Consider the following 22,348-nt stretch of genomic DNA (forward strand, 5'->3'; position numbering starts at 1 on the left):
CAGCTTGGTGAAAGAAAAAAAAAATAATCAAAAGAAAAGAAAAGAAAAAACTATACAGAGAAAGAAATTTTTATTCTGAACAAATTTCTGTCCAAAAATCCATATTCTTATTCGAACACTTGAATATAATGTTAAAATATTCACAAGACACACATTATGATTAGAACAAGCTCATTGGATGTCAGTGTGTTGAGTGTGAGGTGTGGTATAGGGCCGGGTACTGCGGCTAGAAAATCCTCACAACCCAATCCAGTACAATCCAAGCTGTCATATAAATTAATTGCATTGTCAAATGAGGTTAATTGGGCACTACACGATAAATTTCGGCATTAAATATTTTATTAGAATAAAAAACGTTCGAAGACGTTACACAATTTACTAAAAAGATATGTTTGATTGTCATTATGATTAGTCTATAATTAAAATCATTTGCATTTAAATATTCAAATGTTTATCGAAAAAATACGGCATATTCTGCGAATCTTTATTTATGGAATACTGTCAAAATTTATTTAAGTAAGAGATCATTTATAGAAAATTTGTACTGGAACATTGTCGAGTTACGCTAACGAAAGCACTTTAAAAAAAAAAAATATATATATAACTAAAATAAAAATTTGGAATTGAATTGACATGAGCGATTTTATAGAATGCGACCTTAAACAGAAGTATAATCATAGAAGCTACGAACTGAGAAAGTTCTCAAATCTCAAAATCACTACGTTTCTGAAAAATCCCCAAATTTTCGAGATCATGCTAACATTACCTATAGAATATCTTTACTAATTTGTTAATAGCAATTAGAATTATTTATATCTACTGACTAGCATTCGAAAACAATGCATTACATATTACAGCATATCAAATACCCTACAAACCTACATTCCATACAAATATCAAAGAGTTTCATAGTAAATAGAATTACTTATTTTAAAAATGGAAGGATTATTGCATATATATATATTTTGATATTGAAATGGATATGTTATAAAGATATTTTTATGTATTCTCAAGGTATTAGTGAATGGATGTTATTGATGCCACTTCAAATGACATTTGGCGAATGACGATGATTTCCATCGAGGGAACATTATCATCATAAACTATAATGAATGTCTGATTAGATGTTCATTAAATGTTGGTGAAAAGAGTTGATCGTAAGGTTTTTTATTATTTTAATTCAGAAAATTATGGCGGATGACTAAATAAAATAATGGATTATTTCAACCATCGGATAACAAAAGGCAAGGTAAAAAATAGTCTGGTTCGGATGATGTATTTTTTCAGGACTTCCTGTGGGAAAAATCAGGGCGGCGGTGAATCACCTGGCCGGAAATTAGGTTGTTAGTTACAGTTCCGATTTTCCACAGCCTTTTTATTAAACCGATCCTACCCGATATAAAAACGACAACTTTTCCCCTAATGTTAGATTTGGCAGGGAGTCTCTAATAGGGTAAGATTTCGCAATATCACGTACGCTTAACATAGTGATAATTTAACAAGTTGAATTAAAAGCGATTCGAATTAATGCTATGTTAAGATCATTCTCGGAGGACCGTACCCTATGTGTATAGATCACATAAACAATTGAATAAATACCTTCCAGACGTAGGAAAATCTGAAGATTGCCAGCATCTGCAACGTTAGCAGCCATGTGTCCGGCGTTGGCCAAGCAATTGATATCGAAATGGATAAAAAAAGTATTTCTTAATTTTGAAAGGTGTAACCGGTCGAGCGAGTTGGATAGTCCAGGCTTGAGCAATGAGCTCTGATTGATTTAGTTCTCAAGGAGCCAAAGTCTCGGTGAAGGAATGAGTCCAAAGATTCGAAGAGGATCCATGAATCAGTGGCATAGCGTAGTGGGGGCATGGAGTATGGGAAATTTATGCCCCTCGGAGGCACTTTTAGGGGGTGGAATTCACAATAAATAAAAATTTGAACGTTTTCGATTTACGACTTTTTTATTTGTAAGCAGTACAATACACGATAAATATGATTTTTGTAGCTAAAAAGTTCTTTAGAATCACTATGCATTTTAGTCTTCTAAATTAAAATACATAAACAAGGGGACGAAAAAAATTTCCCCCGTCCAGGCGACTAACACCCACGCTACACTACTTCCATGACTGGAATGATTCGAAAGCGAACGATCGGCTGGTACAATATTGACCCGGTAATTTGACGCAGTTCTTCATTTTTTGAAGATTATTTTACCAAAAGTTTTGGTCCAATAAAAGGCAGTATCCATTCTTGAGGAATTGGACATTCTGCAGATAACGGAAAAACTACGATAGATTTACCTAAATCAAAAAGAGAATATAACAACCATATATGAAAAGTTGCTCTCAAAGTTTGAAAATACTTAATAGAACAATAAATCCTGTCATTATACCCGGAAAAGAAAGAAATTGAAACATAAAATTACTCCTTTAAAAATCCTTCGGAAATTTTATTATTAAAAACTACTTTCATCACGTTCATAAAATATTAATTGTTTTAGTAAAATGTAATATTCCATACAAAGTATATTTACTCACCCAACTAAAAATTATTTTAACAATTAAAACATTAACACCGTGTAAAGTGCATAATATTTTATTAAATTGAGCGATATATTTTTTTATTAACTAATACAGAAAATAAAAAATCAAACATTGATAAATTGTTTTAACAAAAAACACTAGATACTTTAATATAAAACTAAGCATAAACTGAAATCTACGAATCTAAGTAATATTGTTTAAATCAATATGCATATAAATTAACAAAGCATTTAGAAAAAAAAAAGTTTGACAACAAATTATGTTGAAATAATGATTGATTGGTAATCACTTCATATAAATTTAAATCAAATATTTATTTCACGTCCGAATACTACTGAAGGTTTATAATACATAAAAACCATATGTATAAAAATGGTTTCCTACTTATACTTTTTATAACACCATCAGAATCATCAATTCTGTAAAATTATTTTATTTTTTAATTACTACATTATTATCGTTATTATTATATAAATATAGTACGTTTCGGTTGGTATACCGTTCAAAATTTATCTAATTTTTGAAAGACAATAGAATAATTTTTAATAAATATTTTACTCGATATATTTATAAATGTTTTACTTATTCGATAGCCTACTTTTATATTATAAAATTTTGTTAAATCTCGAATAGTTTCTTCTTACGATTAAACTCTATCATAACTTTCAAACAATAAATTAAGTTTATTAAATGCAAATGTCTTTTTCATTGTAATTTTTAAAATATAAAAAATATCGAATACCCGGCCCTATGGGATAAAAGTATAAATGATTAAATAGAAAGCCAACAGCAAACAACTTATCCTCTAATTATTGTGCAGTCAGTAAAGAGTAATAATTCGTTTAGGTCACTATGTACACTGAAGAAATGAAACACAATGATTACACATTCCATAAAAATATATCATGTTGAATCAAATATATATTATATATATAAATACTTGATACACAAATGGATGTAGGTATATGCATACGAGCTAACACAAATATGTACAGATAAATTGTCACTTCAATCATATACCAGTATATATATATAATTATAAATTGGGAACACCATTTAGAAGAACTAAGTTTTCTTTTTCTTTCTTTTTTTTTTTTTAGATAAGACAGATTTTTATACTACTATGAAAGAATATTTATAACATATATGTATATACATATATATATATATAATTTTTGTTCTAATTAATAGGACTACATAGGTAATTAAAAGATATATTTTGAGCTTTTATACCTTCCTACTGAGTTAAATATTCTGAACCATTGGATCATAATGTGAACTTCATTAAATATTCCCATTTCGTTTGAACAATAACAATCAATATAAACATTGCAACAATCAGTATTAACACTATATTTATAACACCATTACCAAAACCTTTCATTAATAATCCAAAACGACTAAAATGTTACTTAATTGATTATTTTAAAAAATACTGTCCTTTAATAGACACACAGTTTAGAATCTGAATTTACTCAACCTCGATGAGGTAGTTAATTAAATACAAAGACAATTAATTAGGAACGTAAAGCTTATCTTGAGCTTTAACTAGAACCATAACAGTTGGGGGGGATACAACAGGTGCAATTATTATTTAAATCTACATTTTGTGCGAATAATTGGTCACGAAGGTTCAATTCCGAAGGTGGCTAGGATGACAATATGAAAACTACTAAAAATCACTAAATTTTTTTTTTGTTTTATGAATTTAAAAACATGTTCCTACACAAAAAAGATAACCCGAGATCAATTTAAATACTTAAAATATAAATATATTTTTTGTTTTGGTATAGTCTTTTTAAATTTTTTTTAAACTTTTTTTTTCTTGTTGAAAATTTTAATAAACTATTAAAGTTTGAGTATTGAAGAGGGCAAAGGTGCAGAAGGGTGTATGTGTGATTCCGGCGGCAGACAGCTGAAGTTTGTTGTTTGTGGTTTGATGGTGTTAGATGTAGTATACCCATCCTTGCTGGAGGCGATCCTTCTTTGTCTGGCAAGGCATGTGGAACAATAAGAAAATTTTATCAGACATTTCGCCAAACGATTCGGCGAACATCTTTAGGGCCAAGCAATCTTATATTTATATACTAATATTGCGTGTCAGAATGTGAAAGAGGCTTAAAAGCATAAACAAATTTAGTGTAAGGGGCGCCAAGCTAATTCATTGATTTTAATGAAGTACTATATATAAGAAACAATTATCTAACTAATATTTTGTATAAGCCATTATAAAAATTATAATGAAATATTTAGAATTCTAGTGTTTATGAAATTACCGGTGATTGGATAATAGTCACCTAAGTGGGTTTAAGTGAAAACCATCGACTTTAAAAAAAAAAATTAATTTTTGTTATATTTATAATTATTTAATTTTATAATTTATTTCATAATTATAGGAACAATGATACGTAAGTAAGCCATTGCTCTGCTGTTTTTTTATTTGCTAAATGTAACTCTTAACGACGGAAATGCCTCGTTTTTAAAATAAGTAATTGTCCAGAGTGTCCAGACAAAACAAATATTTATTGCTCTACAATAGTGCGCCTCAAACTCCTTCAACATCTAGCTTCGATAAAAAAGAGATGGTATAAACAGATGGAAGGACTCCTGAGGATACAGATGCCTGGAAGGTAGGAGTGGATTGGGCCCAAGGCCAATAGAGGCGCCACCTGCCTCCTTCCGGCCGAAGATTGCTTGACCCTGCTGTACATAATGTCATCGGCATACTACATGGGATCTACATAATGCATAATTGCACCACATGCAAGGATATGCAGCACGAATCACTACATCTTCCATTCATTGCTAAAAGATTCACACATGCAGGCCATGTTCACAATGCCTTCAAAGGCCCAGTAATTAGGCGATCTTGGTAGAATATCTTGTGCGCAAAACTGTCGATTTAATTCAATGTTACGCAATTTAACATTGGAACAAGATGTAACCGCTAATTCGGCTTTCAGGCAACCAATCACGAGCCACGGCATGCAAACGAAACTACATTGGCGCATCACTGTAACGCTGCGCATCTAAATTTTAAATTTCAAATAAAAATTATACTCTAAGGATTATATCTTACAACTTGAACAAGATAAACACAATCGAAATACCTTTAAAACAGATTGTTGCGGTATGTTACACGTCACCATACACAAAAAAAAAATCATTTAATTATCAAAGGTAATCTACAGTGCTTGTTTTCAAATTTGCAATACGCAAGTGTCAGGTCTACAGTTGTAAAGGGAGGGATCATCTCGTCAATAGCGAGAATTATGTTGGAAGGTGTCAACAGTATGGGAGGTAAGATGATAGGAGAAATATACAGGCGTCTTTCAACAAATGTCTTAAATAGAGGAATGAAGTTATAAGAGATAAATATATATATTTTTTAATTCGGGGTCTACATATCAAAAATCAACAAAATGTAAACTTTGTCGAATAAATTCTAAATAACAAACAGAAAAGGTAAGGTATGAAGAACGATCACAAGTGAAAAAAATTCATAAAAAAAAAAATATCGACAAAAGAAACTACTGATGATGGTGAACTGATAAGAGATTGAAAAAAAAATAATAAAAAGGATCATAATATGACAAAAAACAAAAGTATAGTTTTTGTTGCGTAAGAATTGAACTAATCGAATATAATGTTACGAGAGCAGCTATTGGTCATCGGTTAAAAGACTATGAAGAGCACATCAAGTTGGCAACACGATAAAAATAGTCATTTTATCCTTGGTCATGCAATGTAAATATTATGTTGGGATAAACTTTTTCTGAAAATAAAGTAGATATGAACTAGAAATAATCTTTATCGAGTTACTTCGTACAAAAAGTATGATGTAAGATGAACTAACAGAAATATAAGACATGGTGAATAACCAAGTATTGAGTTTACACTAAGTATCGAGATTGAAGAACAGAATGGGAAGTGCCATAGATTAATAACTACTGAATTATTCTGTAGCGAATCACCACCAGCACTTGAAGGGACTCAATATCCGGAGAGAGGTTCTTCAACAACCGCGACCCTAAACCCATCCGGCCCGGAGGACCCTCGCACTAACAGGGGAGGCTTTATTTAAAACTGGTCGTATCCGGGAGGGGCAGCTGTTCTCGACTGATCAGTCTTTTGTTAGGCCCAGACCGTATGAAGGGTCTGCTATTGTGATTTTAGTGAGAGTGATAATGTGGAAACATCAAATGTTATATTTCGTTCGAGTGGTCGATATCTTCCACATTACACCGTTTAAATCAGGGATAATGAGAAAATGGGTAACCCATCCATCACTGGCTGCTCTCGCGACATAAAGGAAGACTACAAGACTTACCGTAGGCGGCGCGGTCCTGGAGGTTTCGGGGGTAGGAGGTCTCAGCATCGGCCCTGGGCTCGTTCGCCTTGACCATGGTGTGTTCCTGAAAAAGGAATTAAGAATTAAAATAATTTTGATTAAATAAAATAAAAAAAGGGAATCACTACTAGCCACCATCCAGTATATAATATATATATTATAGAACTCTTGACATTTTCACCAAATGAATATAATAATTATAAACCGATTGATTTATTATAATAAAAAAATGGCATAAATATCTTACTTAAATTATACCATAACATACATTACACTCCATGTTTATGAAGTGAAAACTGTAGCTAAAAATAAGGTCAGTTCTCTATATCTCTAGTTAAACAAGTACTCGGCTTTTAAATATTTATAGATCAATTAAGACGCCAATTAACAAGTTATATAAAGTAGAGTAAAGGGGTAATATAGTAAAATAAGCATTAATTATGAGATTTTGAAATACTAAGCACAACTTAGGAACATGGCAAAGACAAAGAGAAACGGCCAGCTTTCTATCTCTATATAATTTCTCTAACTAAACTAGACCAACATTTTCCAACCATAAAACTTGTCATTTTGAGACCATTTAAGGCTCAACATGGACAGGTACTTAGTTCTAAAAATAAACATCCCCTAAAACGGTAAAATTGCCTCTCGTGTAAAATGTTATTAGTCCGTACTCCTCCTTCAGAATGTCCTAAATTTGTACGTTAAACCCCATTAAAAAAAAAAAAATAATTTAAGGATAACTAGGTGAATATAAAAAAAAAAAATAGAAATTCATTCTTCGAAATTAAAAGTGAATGATCCATTTGAAACGATCACAATAGAAAAAAAACTTTTGTTCAAAAAAACTTGTTTTTTTTAACAAGAATAAAAAAAGTAATCGTTGGATAAAATAATGGAGCTTGCTATCTCTAGATCTAATGTTTATGGTCTTTATCTACCTTTGAAATATTCCAGAAATTTTGGTCATATCGTCATTAATCATACTTCCCTATAATCATGGTTATGTTGTTATAAATGCATTGGTCTAACAAAAAAGTTATCAATCCATTAGACCTAAAGCATTAATCGAGACCAGAATTCGAACTCTACGTGATAAGGAATTCATTAACAATAATGACTCCCCTAAGGTATGTATACTTAGGCTCCAGACTACTTGATATTGCCTTAATTATTTTAGCATGCAATGACCTCTTCTTATAATTCTTCAATCTGAAGCTAGTCTCTCTTGAGTGACGCCCTAGTTTTTTTTTTTAAACAGACAAAAAGAATAGTGAGGAAGCCAGGAGAGAGCGAGCAGAGAAAATCAGAGCCTACCGCTGAGAGAAACCTATTGGAAGTTGCTTCGACAAAAGGTCTTTGTTAGATTGGTCTTGTCTGTGTCGCATACGGGCTGCGAGTTGATGGTTGACCCACACAAGAGGACGGGCCGTGCGATTTTCAACGGTGATTACGGGGATTAATAGGATAAAGGAGTGACCGTATGACTCACGGTTCGGGAATCATAGTGAACAACATAACCAATAAGCGAAAAACGTTTTAAGAAAGACATGGCTTGATCCGGAATGATGTAAATTATAAATAGAAAAAAAAAATATCATAACTCCAAACTTAAAATTTTTATAATAATACAGGTAATTGTTTAAAATCCAATATTTGAAAATGAAATGAATTATATTTAACTTGAAATATTCGATAATGGCTCATCTTCAAAAATTTTAATTTTCAGGAAACTTAAAAAACGAATATCTGTTGACTTTCTTTTATTCTATAATTACTGCCCTGTGTTGTTATGAAATAGCAAATATCTCATGGCCATTAAACATTGGGTCATATTAAGAGAATACATAAACAAAAGCGAACCATGATCAAAAATAATGTTAAATTATTAATCAACAAACATATTTTGTATTTCTGTAATATAAGAATTTTTTTATCAAATCAAATAAATTTTATTTCATAACAATAATAAAATTTATAAAAATAATACCAGTTTCATAAAGTTTAATGTCGAACATTCCAATTCAGTAGCCCTAAGCAATTATTCAATATAAATATTTATATTTTTTTTGTTACTAACTGATTTTTTTTTTTCACTTTCTCATAAATAACAAAAATATTATCAGTAAATCTTCATTCTTAATACTAATTCAAAATAATAGAATAACATATTTGTGGCGCTTCAAAACATTGTAAATAAACAGTGCAAAAGTAAACTTTCACACATAATTATGTTATTAATTAAACCAATAATACAAAATAAATGGCACAAATGGATTTAAAAAAGACTAGCCATCTTTTGTTTGTCCTTTTAGGGAATACGAGAAAAAACAGACGGTCTATTTATAGCTATTCCTAAAAATAACAAACTTCTCACAAGGGTGGGAAAGTTTGAACCATGATGTAATAAACGACTAAGTTGGTTTATATATCAGGCGCATTAAAAATAAATAAAATGAAGATTTGTGCTGCTCTGTATTATTTTATAAGGAGTGGAACTTTTAAGAAATAATTAGATTCTCAACTAGGTTATTTAAAATTAATTTTGTTCAATTAGGTATACAATTTTGTTACATTGTTTTAAAAAACTTTGAATTAACTGCTTAAAAAAAATTTATAGACACTCGTTAAATTAATAGCGTTTTTTCTTTTTTGTTTTTTATAGCATCACTAAATAAATGAAGTGTCATACTATATAGCATTACTAACATCACACAACCAACTAACTACTATCTATTACATAAAAACTACCCCCAGTTACATAATATGAAACTAATAAAAAATTCCAGTCTAATGAGCACAATATGGTGGACTAAAAAAGCTTAAAACATAAAACTCTTCCGTTCTGAAAGACCTTTGCCGCATTTAGTGTAACTGGCGTTTGATCTCCATTAAAATCTCTCTCAGATATTTTCATTTAAAACTCTTTTAATATATATTTTTTTCGTTTACATATAACAATTTTTACTCCAAGCGTTTCCTTGTAAAACGCTTTTAAATTAAAATGATATGTTTTTCGATTAATCGAAAATACTTTTGGCCACTAAACATTTTAGAGTTTTGCTTTAAATCTTTCATGTCTAGATGATTAATAATCAATATATTCCTGTATAAATAAATGCGAAAAAAAGTTAACTCTAAAATTAAAAAGTAGTGGGATTTTTTTTTAATTAGCTAATAATTTGCTTACGATACTATTGAATAAATAAATAATTATTAACCGAGTAATAAAATATCCATTACCCTAATTGAGAAGTTAACTGTTTCAAGTGAGTTGGTCTTCTGATTACATGGTTCTGCAAGTAATCACGGATAACGATAAAGGCATATTACATAGACGATGTCTAATGGTCTTAGATTGTTCCAATATTGCCCTAATTATTTTTATTACTATGTCATTCCTGTCATTCAAATTGTAATTTGTATTCATCAAATCAATACTGAATAGGAAAGCATTTGCTGTAATATTGAAGAGTTGTTCGGCATGATATGGTTTTCGATTTTTTTCTTAATGAACATAATAATTTTACTATATTCTTAATAAACCATTTTTCATCTCAAGCTTTTATGAATAAGTTTCAAATTGATACGACATATTAGGAGTATTTTATTACAAGTTAATATATTAAAGTTTAGAAAACAATTATTAAAAAATTTAAATGGGGTCATATCACGTAGATAACCTTATTGTTTATCAATAATGTTGATTTAAAATATCTATTTTAATCCTCCCCCCAAAATAAAATCAATTATAATTTAATATTGTAATTTTTTTTTCTAATTATAAGAAAATCGGAAGTTTTTGGAGAAAGTTTAAGAATTTTTTGAAAGGAATCGTTCGAATCCGAACCGTGGGAATTATTGTGGATAATACACGAACTAAATTTATACCTCACTCGAGTTAGAAAAGGTTAATAATCGTTAGCGTCCTAGTTAGAATAGATAAAAACGTTAAAAACCACAAAAAAAATTATAAATTCTTCATTGAACACATTGGAGCGTTATTTAGTTAAACAAATAAATAAATTTAAATACAACAATCAAATAATGAAGATGAAAATAAAAATTGAAATAACTAATTATTATAGTGATTAAGAAAAAAAATTCTTTTAAGCATAAATTACTACAATATATAAAATATTTTAAGAAGGGATTATTCTTTTACAGAAGTTATTTATTAACTGGTTAATATGATGATAAATCCGGGAGGAATAGTATACAGCTAAATTTTATGTCGCATAAATAAAATAATACTTAATAATAATAATAATAATAATAATAATAAATAAAAATAAATACTTTCAAGTAACTATTTTCTTAAGATACACGAACAAAATTAATAAATAAAATTACTAATAAAAAATAATACAATTGTAATTATATTACAAAGACCTGATTAGCCCCAGTATCTGGGAACTGAAAGCAGGAACATTGAGAACTACTGGTACCTTCTGTGTACAGCTTTCCATAAGACTTAGTTAAATGTTCTAATGTAACCAAATAGACTGCGAAACCACTTTATTTACTACGGCATTCCAACTATTCAGTGCACTTTCACCAGATATAAAGAGGAACGGACTGAGAAAATACGTTAAAACGCTTTCTGACCAATCCGGAGCAGCATTCCTAACCACAGATGGTGAACTGCCATACTCGTACCGACGAATCATCCTTCGGCAGCTCCAGAAGAGGCCTTGAAGGTTCTCCAGGACATTCAGTAGTGGACAGTTATTAAAGAGAAAGCTGTAATGAGCTGACTCAGAACGGACAGGTGCTGGCTATGGTTGTGTAACCAAGGCCTCTTTAGTTAATGGTGTCTTCAGCCTCCTTTTTGCCATCCGATTCCGCCCCCATCATCAACTACTATTCACATTAGTAGAACCATTTCCTTATAAATATTTTTAGGGTGTCTGATTATCGATAAAATGTATTTTAAAGGTGTAAAAGTAATGACCAGATGTAATCACAATAGCTTCCTGGGTTGAATAAAAGTAATATAATTCATAATTCAGCTAGCAACATAAAGAAAAATATTGTTATTATATATACTGATGTTACATACTTTTTAAAACTAGTAAAAAATCATTCAAAAAGTTTTTATCGAGATTACAGTGAACAGAATACCGAACACATACTCCAAGCAAGCAAGGAGACTGAGGAAAAACTCCAAAATCCTGACTTGGCCATTAAGGGATGAACGCCGAAGAAAATTACAGTTAATTGTTTTATTGTAGGAAACTTGCACCAAGGATTTTTAAAAATGCACTCTTGTTCAAATAAAACTTCAGGATTTTATGACTACTATTGTAAGGCCGTGACAAAAACGTACTAAGAGCATAGTACACTATTAGCGGTATTATACGCACAAATATATATATATATATATATATATATATATAAAAGCTTGTTTGCAGGATTCTTTATTCAGGATGTCATATTAATAGAAAATTTATTATTAACTAACTATTTACCAGATATTTGTAAAAAAAAAAAAAAAAAATCTGCTTTTTTATTTATTATTTTGTTTATTAATACATACTTGTTTTTTAAATATCTTATTGTAAATTATTTGATTTTTATTTTACACAAACGAGTATTTATAAACATCAAGTTTGAAATTTCAGTACTTTATTTTATTTAAAATGTTATTTTTTATAATGGTATTTTGACACTCAAATGTTCATTGTAATTATTCTTAGAGGACAAGGCGTCTCGGAATAAAACCACTTTTCATTTTATTTCACAGTGATGAAGACTTTTAGGCGGCATGGTGGATAAAAATCTTTAAAAAATTCTGTTTAATTTATCATCACTACCTATCTAATTGTTATTTATGGGGTGGTGAGAGGAGGGGTACTTGATATTTACACCTGTAAATATTCTTTCTTTCACGGTTAAAACCAACAAATGAAGAGAAGGTTATATGACAGGATATGAATTTGATCAATGAATAATTATTTTTTAATTTACTCCTCAGTTTTTAAAAATCTACTTTCTATTTAATGTTTTCCGTTTTCTAAGAGGTAAGATAATTAAAATATTCAATAAACAGTAAATAAATTATTACAACAGATATAACTTTTATACTTGAAAATAGAAAAAAAAAAAAGAAAAGACTTACAGGAATTTATAGTTCCATCCCAACCTTCCTCTCTATCTTTATTATAATGATCTGGGCGTGGTTGATATAGGGAAAGAATGAAAACATAACTAAAAAAACGTGTGACACTGCGCAGGCAGTCTCCTTGTTTAAATATTTAACAGCCGTGTAAGGGCGTCATAAAACTCTAAGGCGGTCTTCAGCCCTTTATCATTGATTATTCAGGGCCCGTTATGGGCTCAAAAGACATGCATGAAGGGGTTATAACATATTTTTGAAACGGGACCTCAAATGTGTAATAATTAGATAAAAAAAAAAATGTTTTTCTTACTAGAAACTGTCTTGGCGAAATTTGGATTGGGAGTTATTTATATAAGGAACTAGTCTACATATTTTTTAAAAAAATAGTTATTACAATTTGATTTAATGTAAATTGTTAAATGAAGTTAAAAAAAAAAGTCTTAAATATAAATCATTTTTTTTTTTTCCTTGGGAGCTCGTCTTTCTGACATTAGACAGTGATTTATCATTACTCTAAGAAGACTGAACTCTCTCATAACACGTGAAGATTATGTATGAGAACGTTTTAAACTTCTTTTTTGAGCAGAACATAACTAATCATAGTATACCTTCTTAGTATTGTGAATTATATTATTTCGCAAGGGAAATACAATTTAAACAAAAAAACCATACTAAGGAATATAATTCACCTAATTTCAACATAATTCTTGATAAGGTCTTTCGGCTTCTTTTCATCTTCGTTTCCCTGTTCTCTCTTTTTGCCAGTGGCCTATCAAAGGTGTCTGTTGCCTACAAGTTGTAGAGATCAGGAAGGATAAAGTGGTCGCCGACATTAACATGATATGGCTATTAATATGCAAGCCACCGCGGTGTAACGTAGAAGTTTGAAAATAATTTGTTTTATTATTTTGTCGTCATAATATCGGAGCAAGGTTGGGACGGGTTTTGCAAGAAATTCGAGACGTGTCTGATCACCAAAGCGATTATGTAACTTATGATCATATAGCATACTGGTCTATTTTTTTTTCCTTTTTCTCAAACAATAACAGAATGGTTATACATTTTTAGATGCTTTTTATAGTTTTTATTTTTACTGTTTTATTTGTTAATTAGTGAATAATGATCTTCCTCTTTACTATTCAGGAGTATAATTTGTTAACTATAAAGTCCCGGGTCCATGTGTCATCTTCAGTTCAAGTACTGCAATAGATCATTAATATGTTTCTTATAAATAAATAATATTTAGTGTTGATGTTGCGTCATAAATTATTTACGATTGTGTCACAATTAATAATGGTGTAATTTTCTATATACCTTGTAATTAATGGCACACTAAACACTCTCACTGCTTTATTCTTACATTCCTAAATATAATTTTGTCAAGTTCTTTATGAGTCTAATAAAATAAATCTAATCCCAAAGAGTATCATTTTACTGCATTGTCACATTGAATTCTAAATGAAGAAATGAATGTGTGAAGGTTTTATTTACCGACTTGCTATAATTTATTATTGTTGCAAGTATTGATTTATTTTCAATTTATTTTTTGACTGATTGTGGTTGTGTAATGTGTAAACTAGCCAGTCAACTTTCCTCCAATTCATCCACCACTAAAAAGAAAAGGACAGTGTCACAATCCAAACGAAAAACAGTACATCTCACATCAACAACCTAAAAGCACCCATAAACTAGAGACGGAAAAAAGCAGCTCTGAAACTCAACGTCATAATTATATATAATTGCTCTGACCTGACAAAAACCTGACATTATTCTAGTTTATAAATAATTTATAATTTGGTTTACTATACTAAACTAAAATTTATAAATTGGTTTTATTAAATTTTAGCTAGCTGTATTAGTAAATTAAGCTAAATCTTAGAAGGGGATGTTGTGTGGAGATTATAAATAAATAATGTAAATTTTTCCTATTCGATTTTAGTGACAGATAAGTAATTGATAAGAATGATTAAACGTTAATAATGAAAAGATATCACATAGGAAATCACTACAATTTATGATGAGGGGGTAAAATCTAAAATTTGACAGCCGAACTAATGAAAAGGCTTCTACAAGGTTTGGCGTAGCTTTATATATGATGCAAACAATTAAATATTACATAATATTAATTCATGATAACATGTTAATGATGCGGATAATGTATCTGCAATACGTAGGTAAACTTTTTTAATTTTTTTCCGGAGAGTTGAAAAAGAACTCCAATACGAAAATTGTTCAATATTCTTTCTCTCTTGTTCGCTTTACTTCCTCTGCAATTACCTCCCCCACCATCTTCCTCCTCCCCACAATTAGTCAATTTTAAGCACTGGATAGAGGTTACCGGTTTCCATCCTGTTGACCCGTTTTCGATTCCAGTTTACAATCTGACATTTGAGCCTTAAGTAGGAATAGAATACAAATCAGACAGGAACTACAATGCTATACTTGAGCACTTCGTTAACTAAATAAGAAAACTAGACTCTGAAACGTATGGGATCGTAAAGAAACGTCCTGATTTCGGAACCAGGTAGTAGAATTGTCCTTTATAGATTCCTAATATGATTTTCATTTGTATGTTCAGGAACATCACTAGCAACAAATTTGGGTAAATGTAACCTAGTAATTATGAAACTGGGTCTTTCCAAGCTTCCATTAAGTTTTATTAGATGAACCCTTCCTCATCCGCTAAACTTAGAATACAATTAACGCCACAAGAAACTGAATCGACTTTATGGTCAAGATTCATTAATAATTTTGACTTCATTAGGATACTTTAAAATGACTCTGGAATAACGGTGGAAGTTGTAATTTTACATTTCTGTGTTCACTATAGACAATTAAAAAATGTTTTCTATGTTTTTTCAAACATTCCAGGCTAAAGGAAAAAGATTCTTTCCTAGAAGCAAATCATCATGGAGCATAAAAAAATTTCTTTAAGAATAGAGGATTGATTCATTGCTAGCACCGGTTAGATTAAAACAGAAAGGTTTTCTAGCTGAAAAATCTTTTTTAAATTTCGTATAAAGAATATATTTGATTTCAGCCATTTAATTATTAATTTTTTATTACATGATGGAGAGCGATTATAAGAGCAGTATCTATATTTGGGGACCCCCTATAACATGTAAGGAAGCCTTGGAGATATTCCGCAGGAAGTAGATTACTTACAGTCAAGGTGAGGATATGAAATTGCGGAAGCTGCATTTATATAAAGGAAATACGTGGTTTTGGAGCAGTAAAGCAAGCAAAAAATAACAGGTATAAAAGAAGTTATAGATTGAAAAATAATTGTCTTGAAGATTACTCAGAAGTTTATTGATATCCGATGCAAAGAAACAAAGTTCTGAGTGAAGGTAACATTTATGGAATGGATGAGACCTTTTTTCGAAAGAAATACTAAGAAAAAAAATTATATGTTTTATAAAATTGCTAGAAAATATAAGATATTTTTATTTATTTACTATATGAATCCTTTATAATTATTATTGATTTTTTCAAGGCTGGCTGAATTTATCAGATATAATAAAATATATTTATGTAGCTTAAAAATTCTTTATTAATTCTTCCTAATTAGAAGAATTAGAATTAGAAGAATTAACAAAGGCCTAGCCATATATCACGGACAATTTTAACTTTAATTTTACGTCCTCAAATTAATCATTTAAAAAGTTGCAAGTAGATCTGGTCATGTCTAATATAATATAGTCTTATTTCATTAACCATTTTATTTAATTTTACTCCTTTTATTTGCAAATTTGGTTATGCCACTATTAACTAATTGGTTAATTTGACTAAAATATATTATAAAATGGTAGAACGCCAAGCAAATTTTTTAAATGAATAATGTGAGGCTGTGAAATCATAATTAATATTAAATGGCCAAATTGGTCAAAATATTAGATAATAAAAATTAATTAATTAAGAATGTTGAAGCTATATAGATACATTTTATAATAATTTATTTATCATATGTATGTAAATATAATTTAAAATACATATTCATATTCCTCTCTCATTCTCTTCTCTTATATATAGGGCGGTTCGTATTTTTAGAAATTTAACATTTTTTATCAACAAAAAAATTTAAAAATATAATATATTAATAAATTCAATGAAAATTAGTATAGTATTGATATTTTAATGACAATGTAATGTATAGATATAAAAGATTATGAAATAAATAATACATTTTTTTTTAAATATCGCAAAAATTAATATATGGTATTATTACACACTAATCTCAGAAACATTTTACTTGCCATGGCATGAAAACCATAATAATCATGATCTTTTAATAACACCCTAAATTTTCACAAGGCATGGTGCAAAAGCCCCCTTTTAGGAGGACTTAATTTCGCCGGCAACGATCGGTGCTTTGTAAGTCCAACCACAACATAAATTGGTTTTCATTCTCATTCCGCTCAGGTATAGAGAGCTTTGGTTTCGTTTACTTCCACCCTATTTGCGGACCAAATCGTTTTTGGTTTTTTTCAATAGTCACTTTTTACATTCATCGCTTGACTTGTGAGTCGACAAGTCATTTCTACTTAAATTATATATGTCTGACTATAAATATGTATTAAATTACTATGTTTTATGAAACACCATAAAGTGTATAACAATATTTTGGAACCCATAAGTACTGTTCCAATGTTGAAAATATTTTTATTTACTTAAGCAATATTTCCTAAACTAGACAGGAATCTTGGGACACTATTTAATATTAAAGAACATAGTAAATTTGGCAAACATAAAGTTGACCGCAGAAGAGTCAAACACGGAATCGAAGACAAATATAACCACAAAAAAAAGAAACATTGATTCAATAACAAATATAACATTTGTACAAACGCGGTTTCGCAAACGGCCTATCAAATAATAATCGGTTCCGTAGTGCGGTCAGGGGAACTCGAGAGAGGTGAAATTTCATCGTTTTCTGTCAACACGCTCAGTGATTACGTTTCATGACAGAGGGAAAAGAGAAAAGAAAAAGTGAATGATAAAAATAAAACTGATCTCATCTACATTAACAACTAGCCTATAGATCTCAACGGTCGTCTTACATACGAATATGTATTTATTATATTAAATAATAATAAAAAATAATCTGTTACACTAAAATCCAAGAAGTGTCTTGGTTGCAATTCTTAGTGAAGAACTACTTTTTGACCAACAGTTACAAATGTGGTCAGAGTGTACTCTAACTTCAAGTTTATCCTCCAAACTAATAAAGGTCTAATTACTTACTTTATAATGGATCAAAAGCTAAATAAGTTATCTTTCACAGCTAGATTCAAACCCAGACTGTGCCTTACCCAAAGAGCTTCTTAAAGACCCTCCTAACAACTATACATTAAATAAATAAAGAGAAAACCAAGGATGATGAAAAAAAAAAGATTAGCGACGAATTATAACTGCATTGACGCAACAGGTGTGTGTAAAGCTCAATTATTAATAAAGTTCATCATAACTGGACGGATAAGGAGTCGCCTGGACATCGCAATCATAGCTAGTTAGCTTATCCAGTCACGAATTTTAGAGGGTATGAAGTACGCAACCTCGAGAAAATAATTAATAATAAGGTAAATACAATAAAATGTTTATTAATTATGCAAATAACTAAATGATTCCAATTAGGCAGACTAAATCAATAATTATTAGTTACGTAAATAAATATTGATTATGTAAATGAAATATTCAGGGGTATTCATGATATTGTGTTAAATATGAAATGTTTTACTATGTTAAATTTTGTAAGTATAGCATTGTGAGAAACCCTATTTAAAGTCATGTTAAATGGCAAATGCATAAGAGCTCCTAGCGGATTTTCTGAGCAGCTTGTTTAGTAACCTTTCCTTCCAAAACTTCTTGTTATTGTTTTTAAGTTTTGATGACAGTAATTTATTACAACATGCCTAAAATAATTGAAAATTAGAAGTGTAAAAGTTTGGCTACTGATCGTCTTTTTTAAAAAGTCCAAAACACAAACGAGTAAGTAACCTAACATGAAAACAAATAAAACGGTGACAAGCTCAGCTGGTCTGTTTCGTGACGTCATTCTCCATTTAACAGACCTAGTAACAGCCTGTCAGCAATGTTATTTCGTTTTAACATGGTAAAAGAAGGAAATATTTCTCCATTTAACATAAGCTTTTCTAGAGATCTAAACTAGAGATCATGAATACCCCTATTGTCAGTGAAGCAGTTGATACTAAAGTGCTATGGTTCCCACAAGTGGGGACGAGCTTGGTGCGGAGTTTCTTAATATGGTCACAAATGCACAAGCATGCTTGACAAAGAAGTGTAATGAATCTCTTTGCACACGAATGTTTAAACGTACAGTATGCTTGAACAAGCATGATTGCACTAAAAGATTGATTATGCATGCTTGATTAGAGACTATTAGGCTCCTAGGGAGAGTTGATATTCTACATAAGAATCCATGATCGTGTTTGAAATGACACTCTGACACTATCTTCTTTTCTTTAGATTTTATTGCATTACAAAAAGTTTAGTGACTAAACAATGTCTCGAATAGATCTGGGTTGAGATAGAGCCAGGCTCGTTTCAACCTTGCCAAATATATGTTCCGAAATCGGTATGACAACTGCAATATGGTTGGTAATGAACTTCAAATACTATTGTAAACATTTGATAAAAAATGGGTAGCAATGGTAAAAAAATATTAGCTAGGATTAAAATGGCGTAGTCCTATCTTTATAAAAAAAATCAGTAAGCTTAAGAAGTCATTTCCTCGTTGCCTGACCTTATTTCATTTGTGAGTAACTATTCGAAATCAAGAACCTCCATCACATGACGAGCTATCCTCCACTATTAACTCTTAATATGGCAAAATAAAATAATCAAACGGAATCTAAGAACCATCAAGCCCATTTAATGCCTCATCCCACCACCGATGGAAGAAGGCTTTATTGATATCTATAATTGCAAAACAGTTAACTACCTCCACCGCACTCCGCATTCCAACGCAACCACTAACGTCACAATAACCTCCCGATAATAAATCATCTTATTAAAAAATATAGATTAAAGATATGTTACATTATTCTGCGGCTCAGCCGGTTAACGAGCAGATCAGGAACAAATGGCTCCGAACAATCGGCCAAGACGAAATCCGATCTTATCTGTAATTGATTTCGAAACCACTGATCGAATCCTAGCGGTCCTCAGGAATCGATACTGGAAGGATATTACAATCGATCTCTGGCTATTCCTGTGGCGATGACGACTACCACAGAGTTGCGGTTCCATCTTTACTCCGTTTCCACAAAGGTTCTTCTTTTTTTCTGTATACTTTTTCTATCCTCTGTCTTTTTCACAGAGTGGTTCTATGTTTTGACAAATACTGAAAGTGTGGAGTGCTCTTACATCAGTTAAATAGCCGGTCAGTTTTATGTGAACAATGAAGAAAAAAAATACAACAAATATAAGAAGTATATCCATCCTCAATTCTGAATGCCCATCTCAGTTTCAAGAAAGAGTAAGTAGTGTAAGTTCAAGGCAGAGACCTTTAACTAGAGAACCTGTTCCGCCAGCAAACTCTCCAAATCCAGACAAGTAGAAATAAAAAGTCGAGACAGTGATTGCTCGGAGAAGAAGAAAAGTTGCTTTCAGTGGAAGTGGGTTAGTGATGTAACTTACGGCGCCGTTCACATCTAGGGAAGAAACATGATCTCTGACATAACTTGGGAACAGAAACCGAAACAGTGAATTCTTTAATCACTACTATACATGATAACAAATTTAAAAGGAAGACCGTAAGGAGGATGTTCCCATCGAAGAGGTTTTCAGACAGAAAATCAATGGAGTGCTAATTGGTCATAAAAGAAACGTGTATATGAATCAGTTACGAAAAATCATTAAATTAATGTCAATTTCTGTGCTGCGAACACTCCAATGTCCGTAAAAAAATTTTTTACTGATAATAAGACTAAAAAATCAAATTTAAAGTCTAATATACAGCTTTGCCTATTTAATCTGAGAACTGCCAACATGCCAGTTACATAAAATTTTTGAATTTATTAATAGAATTGTTCTACATCCTTTGTAGTGCTTTGGCGTCCAACACTATCCTCATCCACTCGTGCATATCTCCTCCGCCTCCTCACCCCATATCCTCACAGGTCTGCATCCACTCGTTGCATATCTCCTTCGCCTCCTCACCCCATATCCTCACAGGTCTGCATCCACGTCATCCAGCTACCTCAAACGTGGCCTTCCTTCGGGCAACTGATTCAGCAGTCTTCTTGGTAGGTAATCCTCGGCATTCTTTCTACAAAGCCATCGGGTTTTTGCCATTTTGATGACCACCACAATATCGGATCGACCATACACTTCCATTTATTCCTGAACCAAATAGTCTTGATTCTCTTTTGTGTCTAAGTATTATTCTTCCTTACTTTTCCAAACAGAACCTACTACTGTCATGTGTCACTGATGACGTTTACAAAGAAGCAGAAACATTTGGAAGTGAACATTTTAAATTTAATAAATAAAATATCTACAAATCGTGAGAAAAAAAAAATACAGTCTCGGAATCTTTAATACAGAATTGCGATGAATTGTCAACCAAAAGTTGATTTCTTAAAAAATTGTATCATATTAATCAAATATGATTATTATACTTTATTTCTGCAAGTGAAAAACAAATCAAGAGGAAAAACTAATAGTCTAAATTAAATGGGCCAAGCAATGTGGAATTTCAATTACCTTCAAATCCTGAAGCAGGACTTCAGTACAAAGTTATACAATAAATGAGTGAGAGGTATATTATTTAAAAATAAAAGAGATATCTATGAACTGAAACGTCGATCAAGATAAAAATGACAAGATTTTATCGTGAACGTTTTGCCCTTGTATTAGCTTTGCTCTTTATTGTAACAGTAACAAACGTTAGGATTAATCCCAATATTATATATATTGTACGCAATGCCCTTTGGTGTTTTTAACGACTTTAGTTTCGCTGAAATTATTATTATTATTAATCATTTATAGTAAGGAAATTATTTCATTAATTAAGCATACATTTTTTTAAATTTAGAAACATCAAAATTAAATACTTTTAATCAAGTTGCTATGTTAAGACATTGTAGTGATTCGATGATTTCAATTGCGTCTGAAGTATTTTCGAACACGGTTAAGCTAATCCAAGTTCGACCTTGATCCCTAGAACAACTTTCGATTCGCCCTCAAGAAGCACCCTCCTCCTCCGAAGGGACCATATCCGTTGTAGACTTTTTGTCACTACAACAAAGACGCAGACAGCAGCTGATCCAGCACGTGCACCTTTAAACCACCCCCACGTCTTGAGGAGTC

The 22,348-nt window shown here is 30.9% G+C and overlaps 1 protein-coding gene across 3 annotated transcripts in view; it reads right to left on the reverse strand.

Moving 5' to 3' along the window:
- The window catches only part of RhoGEF3 (Rho guanine nucleotide exchange factor 3), a gene marked incomplete at its 5' end in the record, with an annotated part of 449,678 nt that overhangs the window by 29,114 nt on the left and 398,216 nt on the right, over positions 1–22,348 (reverse strand). For all 3 annotated transcript variants that reach the window (XM_067046582.1, XM_067046581.1, XM_067046580.1), the window contains 1 exon segment: positions 6,874–6,958. In XM_067046582.1, the coding sequence (XP_066902683.1) occupies positions 6,874–6,958 (85 nt within the window).

The sequence above is a fragment of the Halyomorpha halys genome, unplaced genomic scaffold (assembly GCF_000696795.3).
Source record: "Halyomorpha halys isolate HHAL.00 unplaced genomic scaffold, Hhal_1.1 Scaffold378.1, whole genome shotgun sequence".
Classification (NCBI taxonomy): domain Eukaryota; kingdom Metazoa; phylum Arthropoda; class Insecta; order Hemiptera; family Pentatomidae; genus Halyomorpha; species Halyomorpha halys.